The following is a 9,021-nucleotide window of genomic DNA, read 5'->3' as shown; positions in this document are numbered from 1 at the left end:
TTTTGCACATAGTAAAGAGGCGAATGGAAATCCAACCGGGGAGCCGTAACCTCTCATCTACTAAATAGTCCGTTGAGAATGAATCCCCGGTATAATTGAGTGAGCAAAAACAGATTGACTGAAAATGAAATTATTCTTTTCTAAATTTATGGCCTGGGAAATTTTTTCTCTAGAAGGCATGTAATAACCATGTTCCTAATTATTACTGCTTTCTCATATTAGTTTAATATTTCAGCAAATATAGTTTAATGATTCAGCGTGTGGGTTATGATTGTCCCAGGACCAAGATAACTACTGTTGGATTTGCCAAAGATTTATGGAAGGTCAGTATTCCAGTAATCTCATGTGGTTGACTTCCTAAGTCTTTTGGAAATCTTTTGGTAACTTTCATAACCCCATATTAACTTATCAGTAGTTGAGTACATGTATCTTCAGTCTGAACACTGAAAAGATAAGATTAACAAAAACAATGTATTATCAAATACAAAAGAAATAATTTATAAAAAATAAAAAATAAAAAAAGAACTTGGTCTACGTAGAAGTATGTGGTTTTAAGCAGGAAACTATGTGTTGTGCCATCAATGTATTGCTAAATCAAAAGAAACTTCCTCCATCTTACAGCAACAAGTTGGGGAGCAAATAGATATAGCTGCCACAATAATGTAAAGCAATCAAGTCCACCGGCATGCTTTCTTAGACTGAAATTCGGTCCCACACTGTTGGGATGCTACTACAAATAAATAAACGTACTTCTCTGGCGAATCCCTATATATATAAGTCAGAGAACCCATTTACAAAAGCAAGTTTCTTTCTTCACACTACATTTCACTTGAAGCTTGTTTCAATTACTTGCAGCTCTAAAAGTTGAAGAGAAGTTCATCGATCATGAGGAATCATCTCAGGACAATCTTTCATCATGCTAAACACAATATTCTTCTCCGCCAAGGATCAACTGCAACCACTTCATCAGCATCAACAAAGTTAACAGATGTTCCCAAGGGTCACATGGCAGTTTATGTTGGAGAGAACCACAATAATAAGCATAGGTTTGTGGTTCCGGTCTCTTGCTTGAAGCATCCTTCGTTTCAAGACTTGTTGAGGCATGCAGAAGAGGAATACCGATTTGATTATCCAATGGGAGCACTTACTATCCCATGTAGTGAGACTGCATTTCTCTGTGTCACTTCTCACTTGCATGTCATTACCAATTAATAAAGGCGGAGCAGAAGTATAGTTCTTCACTCTGTAACATCATGTATAATTGTAGGTTAGAAGTTTACTATTTCATAGATTACTGCAATCCTTACTTTCCCTGGATCTTGGATATATTTTCTTGCAACTCTATGTCCAATTCAATATAACAATGCAAGAGTTGTTTATGCCAATACATCAGCGTGTCATTAACCTCTTTTTTATGGTTTCCCACCCGGTGCTCGATACCTGCACTGGAGCCGACTAAATTCAGATTCGTGCCATGAAGTCCCACAATGGAGGAGAAAACCTCTCCCTAACAAAGGCGACTCCATACCTGGGGATAGAACCCGAGACCTAAATTCCCTAATATTGAGGTTGAAAAAGAATCCCTAATATTGATAAATAACAGATTCTGTTGTAGTACATGATATATAGGCCTTTCTTCCATTTCATTTTAGCAACAAGGCAGTGTGGAGACAGGAAAGAGTTGAATAACATTGCTCAACCATATAACAGCAAATTAAGGCATCAAAATCTGATGTTTTATCTTAAGACACATCGAAGAATATCTGCTTATTGCATTTTTATTAGAAAGCAAATATTTATCACTAAATACAAGATTAAATAATGAATAACAGGTCTTTGCAGTCACATGAGGACAAATTAAAACTTGTTATCCATGGTTGAGTATTGAATGCATATAGCAACCTGCACCAGACAGTATCTGGATAAGTAAAAATGACCTCATAATCACATGTAGTTGTACCTATGGGACATACCCAAATTGGTAGGGTGGATATGTCAGCATGAACAACTAATAAGTCGTTGTGACAACAGGTAAAGAATCACTCTTGATTTAATCATTGAGGGCCAAGAAGAAACTACCGGCTTCATCGCCAATGTATTCTGAAAGATTAGTCAGGTTCTAGTACAGATTGCGGATGATAGATCAGTAATTAGCATTTCCAAAGCTAGATATATAGACATTTTTGCACATAGTTAAGAGGCGAACGGAAATCCAACCGGGAAGCTGTATCCTCTTATCTACTAAATTGTCCGTTGGGAATGAATCCCCCATATAATTGATTGAACTGACTGAAAATGAAATTATTTCTTTTCTAAATTTATGGCCCTTCTCTAGAAGGCATGTAATAACAATGTTCGTAATGATTACTGCTTTCTCATAGTACTTTAATATTTCAGGAAATGTAGTTTAACATTTCAGCATGGTGGGTTATGCATTGTCCCAGGACCAAGAGAATTACTGTTTGATTCGCTAAGATGTTATAGAATGTAAGTGTTCCAGTCAATAATTTCATGTGTTGACTTCTATGTCTTTTGGAAATCTTTTGATAAATATCATAACCCCATATGAAGTTATCAGTATTTAGTACATGTATAAAAGAATGGAGGAATTTATAATAGAATGGGTCTACGTAGAAGTACGCGGTTTTGAGCAAGAAACTATGTCCTATGCCGTCAATGTGTTGTTAAATCAAAGAAACTTCCTCTATCTTACAGCAGCAAGTTGAGGAGCAAACATAGATCTCTGCTCCAGTAATGTAAAGCAATCGAGTATGCTGGCATACATTCTTAGTGATAATTTTGGTCCCACACTGTTGGGATGCTACTACAGATGATTAATGCTACTACAAATAATTAATGAACAAACTTCTCTGACGAATCCCCATACATATAAGTCAGAGAACTCCTTTGCAAAAACCATAAGCCTCTTTCTTCACACTACATATCAATTAAAGTTTGTTTTCAATTTCTTCCAGCACTCTTACCACATAAAAGTTGAAGAGAAGTTTATCGATCATGAGGAATCATCTCAAGACAATCTTTCATCATGCTAAACACAATATTCTTCTGCGGCGAGGATCAACTGCAACCACTTCATCAACATCGACAAAGTTAACAGATGTTCCGAAGGGTCACATGGCAGTTTATGTTGGAGAAAACCATAATAATAAGTATAAGAGCTTGAAGAAGCTATGGAAAAACTGTGTGTATTATTGAATGTTTGAATGAGCTTAAATACACGTTGTTCCTAAGAATACTATTCTAACTAAAAGAGAACTCTAGAGACTAATCTATACTAAAGGATAAAGCTAAGAGATAAGCATAAACGACATAAGGATAAATATAAAAGACTCCTAACAATGATAAACGACATCTAGATAATGATGCTCCAATATGCCCCCCTCAAGTTAGGCGAGGTGTTGCTAAGCCTAGCTTGAACAAGTTGTGGTCGAACGCTGGTTTGGCAAGTGCTTTGGTGAGGGTATCAGCTAGCTGGTCAGCACCATGGACATGGACTATGCGAACTCTGTTGTGTTCAACATTCTTGCGCACAAAGTGGAAATCCACCTCAACATGTTAGGGTTCTTGCTCAAGAAGGTGACACCAATGTTGTCACAATAAATTGTCGGAACTTCCAGTGGCTTTAGACGCAACTCAATCAGCAAGTTGTGCACCCGAGTGTTTCGGCAGGGCATGGGCCACGGCTCATATTCGGCCTGCGTGGAAGAGCGAGCTACGATCCGTTGCTTTCGTGAGCACCAACTAATTGGGTTTTGGCCAAGAACAAGATATACCTAGAGGTGGAGCTCTGTCATCGAGATCACCGACCCATCGGCATCGGTACATATGGAGATTGAGATCGACATCCGGAGATACACGGAGGCCAAATTCGCTTGTACCACAAAGATATCCGAGCACTCTTTTGACGGTTTTCCGAGAAGTTCGAGATGGTGCTTGCATAAATTGAGAGAGCTTATTAACGAAGATAAGCTATGTCCCGCCAGGTGAAAGAGAGGTATTGGAGCTTGCCAATAACTCGACGATAGCGAGTACCGTCATCAACTTGGCTCCATCATTGCGTTTGAGCACCTCGGTTGCACTCATAGGAGTTTTGGCACTTTTGCGATCGGACATGAGTTCGTCATTCGGATTTCATTGACATAGTTAGCTTGTGAGAGCACAAAGCCATGGGAATTCCGAATGACCTCAACACCCAGGAAAAATGTGAGATTCCCAAGGTCTTTTATCGAAAACCGAGCAGCAAGAGAGGAAATAACATGATTCACACTAGTAGTGTTACTGCCAGTGACGATGATATCATCAACATAAACCAGAAGGAACGTGATATCGCCGAGACCATGTCGAACAAATAAGGAGCTATCGGTTCGTCTTGATGAAGCCCGTTGAGAGCGAGATGACCCTTAAGCGCGGTGTACCAAGCTCGAGGTGCTTGTTTCGAGGCCATAAATGGCCTTGCGCGGCTTACACATGTGAGAAGGATTTACCTTGTCTGCGGCAAATCCGGAGAGTCGCATCATGTACACTTCCTCATCAAGGTCGCCTTGAAGGAAGGCATTATTGACGTCAAGTTGACGAAGCGGCCGGGAAAGCGAAGAGCAATGGACAGGATGATGCGCACTGTGGTAGGTTTGACAACAGGGCTGAAAGTAGCATGAAAGTCAATTCCGGGTCTCTGAGTAAAGCCCTTCGCAACCAGCCGCGCCTTGTAGCGATCAACGGAACCATCTGCTTTCCTTTTGATCCTGAAAAGCCACTTACAAGCCACAATATTTTTAGAGGGATCATGTGGAACAAGTTCCCAAGTCCGGTTTTTCATTAAAGCATCAAGTTCATGTTTCATCGCTTCGCGCCACTCGGGGTATTTTTGTGCTTGTTTCACAGTATTGGGTGTGATAATGGGGGTCAAGTTGGCTAGGTAATCAAAGATTTGTTTAGGTTTCGATGTTGTTACGGGACCTAGTAACAACACGGTTTGCGGGAGACGGACGGTGAGGCGAGGATGGGGCCGAGTTCGGGCGGCGGTTGCAGGGCGAGTTGGCGTGAAGCCATGGATGGTAATGGGGGAGGATTTCTACGTTGATATACTAAGAGTGGGGTTGTGGAGCGGTTGTAGGTTTGGCTATGGGTGTGGACGTATTTATAGGTGGGGATTGGGGTTGTATAGATGAAGGTAGAATTGGGGATGGACCGAAATTTAGGTTAAGGGAATTAGGAATTGTAGTAGGAGAGGGAGAGAGAGAGTCTTACACGAAGAAGAAGTACGCAAAGGCTGCGAAATTGTTTCATCCGCCGGTGGAGACTCGAAAAACTTGGGCTGCGAGGTAGAGTTGGAGGAGGGAGGCTGCCGGAGAAGACGCGGTGGATTGGGACACAATATTTTACTTGGGTACGTCAATATTGAGGGTTGGGGCAGAATCGGAATAATGGGAAGGGAAGGGGGATTTTGCAAGAATTAGTAATTGTAGTATCGATCCGTTCCAAGTTAGAACGCTTAAATGTAATATTGGAGAACAAAGTTTTAAAAGGAAAATTATTCTCAACAAACCTTACATCGCGGGATAAATAAACCTTAGAAGTATTTGGATCAAAACACGGAGTTGTGACAATGGTGGGATAATGAGAATCCGAGATAGACACATGGTGTGGATCTGGGTTCGAGTTTGTTTTTGGAGTAGGGTTTAAGCCATGGATAGCATAAGCAACCAAAAATTCGCAGGGAACTGTAATCAGGTGGTTTTCCAAGTAATCGGTGGAACGGGGATTGATTATCTAACTGAGAAGTTGGCAAACGGTTAATGAGGTAGACGGCGCATGATGACACGCAAAAGACCAAAACTGGGGTGGAAGAGACGCCTCATGTAAGATTGTTCTTGCAGTTTCGACGATATGACGATGTCGACGCTCCGCAAGGGCAACTCGTTGGGGCGTATAGGGTGGGGTAGAAAGGTGTTCAATGCCGTGAAGAGAGAGATAAGAATCAAGACTTTTATACTCTCCTCCGCCATCAGTGTAAAGTGATAAAATTTTGGTGTCAAAGTGTTTTTCCATCAGAGGATGGAATTTTTGAAAAAGTTCTTTAACTTCACTTTTATTCTTTAGAGTGTAAAGCCAAGTGTATTTGGTAAATTGATCAACAAAAATACAGTAATACAATTTTTTGTCGAGAGATAAAACTGGTGATGGCCCCCATAAGTCACTGAAAATAATTTGAAGCGGTTTAGAGCTACACAAAGTTAATTTGCTAAATGGATGCCGATGGGCTTTATTAGATAAAGCGGGAATTACAATGAGAAAAATTGTCTTGCTCGTGAAATGGTAGCGAGAATTTATTTAAAATAAACCTAAGAACTCTAGAGTGGGGGTGACCCGGTCGTTGATGCCAAGTGGTGAGGGAGTGGATGAGACGGACATGTGAGCTTGGGGATGTGAGACAGGCCACTCATACAGTCCATTGTTGTTCCGGCCGTGCACCAACGGTTTGCGCGTTTTCAGATCCTTCACAAAAAAATCAAAGGGGAAAAATTCAATAGACTTTAGGTTATCTTGACAAAATTTGGAAACAGAGATAAGCTTGCGCTTAATGGATGGGGCACACAAAGTGTCGGTTAGTTTAAAAACATTATTTGATGCATTTAATTGAGTAGAACCAGTGTGTGAAATGGGAATTTTGTTATCATCACCCATGGAGACGTCCTCGTTACCGTTATACGGTTTTAGGTTGTGCGGCTCCGTTGTGATGTGGTGAGTGGCTCCTGAGTCGACTACCCAAGGGTTGGTGGAAGCATTGAATCCGGCGGATAGTTGGCGAAGGCCGAAGGTGGTCGTGGGATTTAGAGCGGCAAACATTGGCGGTGTGGCCAATCTGTTACATAGTTGGCGACGAACAACGGTATTTGGGCTCGTGTTTGGTAAGTTTGCCGTGGTTGAGTATTAGAGCGTGAATTAAAACGCCCATTCTCCGGAAATTATTGTTCCGCCCGCGATTGTTGCGATAATTTGTATTTGTGGCAACCGCTAACGCGATGATGGGGGTGGATAGTTTCTTAGCATCCTCGTGACGGAGGAAGAGTTCATGATCCAAAGAATTTTTCAAACAATTCCTCATAGGTTACATTTGTGTCACGTGCACGAATGGCAGCAGAGATCTCACGAAACTCAGGGCCTAGACCACTGAGTATTTTGACGATGAGTTCAGGGTTGGACATAGGGGCACCCGCAGTGGCTAACTCATCTGAGAGGGACCGAATAGTTTGAAGATATTCGGTGATGGAGCGAGAGTCTTTAGTGATGCGGGCAAGTTGATCACGCAGGCTGAAGACCCTGGTTTGAGACCTATTTGCATAGGTGGTATGCAAGGCGTCCCAAGCCGTTTTAGCCGAGTCGGCTGCAGCAACAGTGGAGGCAATGGTGGGTTCAACAGAGGCCATAAGGGCGTTCTGAATGAGTTGGTCCTGACGGAACCAAGGTAAAAAAGCAGGATTGGGAGATGTGTTTGTGCCAAGGGTGATAGTGCGACTCGGGGCCGGAGTGGTCCCATCAAGATGACCGAAAAGATTGTAGCCACACATAAGCATGGAAAATTGAGCTTTCCAGGTGGCAAAGTTATGGCCACCGCTAAGTTTGATGGGTAATTGGGAAGCAGGATTGAACTGAATAATGATGTTGGTACCAGTTGTGTTGTCAGCATTGACAACTCTGAAATTGTTGTTGTTGCCGTTGGTACCCATCTGAGTATGTTGGAGAGGAAAAAAAAAATAAAGTTGGATCGTACTCGTTAGAGTTGTGTTGGCTGTGATACCATATAAGAGCTTGAAGAAGCTATGGAAAAACTGTGTGTATTATTGAATGTTTGAATGAGCTTAAATACACGTTGTTCCTAAGAATACTATTCTAACTAAAAGAGAACTCTCGAGACTAATCTATACTAAAGGATAAAGCTAAGAGATAAGCATAAACGACATAAGGATAAATATAAAAGACTCCTAACAATGATAAACGACATCTAGATAATGATGCTCCAATAATAAGCATAGATTTGTGGTTCCTGTCTCTTGCTTGAAGCATCCTTCGTTTCAAGACTTGTTGAGGCATGCAGAGGAGGAATACCTATTTGATTATCCAACGGGGGGCCTTACTATCCCATGTAGCGAGACTGAATTTCTCTATATCACTTCTCACTTAAATGTCATCACCAATTAATAAAGGAGCGCAGAAGTATAGTTCTTCAATCTGTACCATCATGTATATTTGTAGGTTAGAAGTTTACTAGTTCATAGATTACTGCAATCCTAACTTCCCTGGATTTTTTGGATATATTTTCTTGTCACTCTATGTCCAGTTCAGTATAACAATGCAAGACTTGTTTAAGCCAATATATCAGCATTTCACTAACCTCTTTTTTATGGTTTTCCACCCCGTGCTCGGTACCCGCATTAGAGCCGAACTAAATCCAGATTCGCGCGAAGAAGTCCCACATCGGAGGGGTAACTCCCTAACAAAAGCGACTCCATACCCAGGGCTTGAACCCGATACCTCAATTCCCTAATATTGAGAAACAACAGATTCTGTTGTAGTACATGATATATAGGCTTTTCTTCCAATTCATTTTTGCAACAAGGCAGTGTAGGGTGGAGACAAGAAAGAGTTGAATAAGACACTCAAATACCAGTAAGAATGAAGCATTTTGACTGAACAGAATGTAAATCCTTCTGTTAATTCACATCTTAGGGAAAGTTCAAGAAAATATCAACATTTAAAATGTGCTTAAAATTTCTAACTTTTGTTTGACTCTCGAAAGCCTATTAGTACTTTGAAATTTTAAATTAGAGTCTACTGAAACGGCAGAATATGCATTTCACTGTTTTATCTAATATACAAAATAAACTTGTGCTATTAATATTTAGCTTAAAGGAAGGCACAGCTTCTTTTCGTCTTCCATATTGCTTCTGCATAACTTTTAAAAAACAGTCACTCTCAAACTTATTGTTAGAATATCTCAAG

The 9,021-nt window shown here is 40.9% G+C and overlaps 2 protein-coding genes across 2 annotated transcripts; both read left to right on the top strand.

Annotated features, from left to right (window-relative positions):
* The first annotated feature begins 394 nt into the window (after positions 1–394).
* LOC132042785 (auxin-induced protein 15A-like) lies at positions 395–1,387 on the top strand. Its single transcript, XM_059433301.1, has one exon. The coding sequence runs from the start codon at positions 886–888 to the stop codon at positions 1,210–1,212; it is 327 nt and encodes a 108-aa protein (XP_059289284.1). The 5' UTR covers positions 395–885; the 3' UTR covers positions 1,213–1,387.
* Positions 1,388–1,511: 124 nt separating this feature from the next.
* On the top strand, positions 1,512–8,395 carry LOC132042786 (auxin-induced protein 15A-like). The gene is made up of 3 exons (XM_059433302.1): positions 1,512–3,170; position 3,481; positions 8,050–8,395. Exons 1-3 carry the CDS (start codon positions 3,016–3,018, stop codon positions 8,218–8,220), a joined length of 327 nt encoding a protein of 108 aa, XP_059289285.1. The 5' UTR covers positions 1,512–3,015; the 3' UTR covers positions 8,221–8,395.
* The last annotated feature ends 626 nt before the right edge of the window (positions 8,396–9,021 follow it).

This window comes from Lycium ferocissimum, unplaced genomic scaffold, assembly GCF_029784015.1.
Source record: "Lycium ferocissimum isolate CSIRO_LF1 unplaced genomic scaffold, AGI_CSIRO_Lferr_CH_V1 ctg17893, whole genome shotgun sequence".
Lineage (NCBI taxonomy): Eukaryota > Viridiplantae > Streptophyta > Magnoliopsida > Solanales > Solanaceae > Lycium > Lycium ferocissimum.
This window is presented reverse-complemented; position numbering and strand designations above follow the sequence as displayed.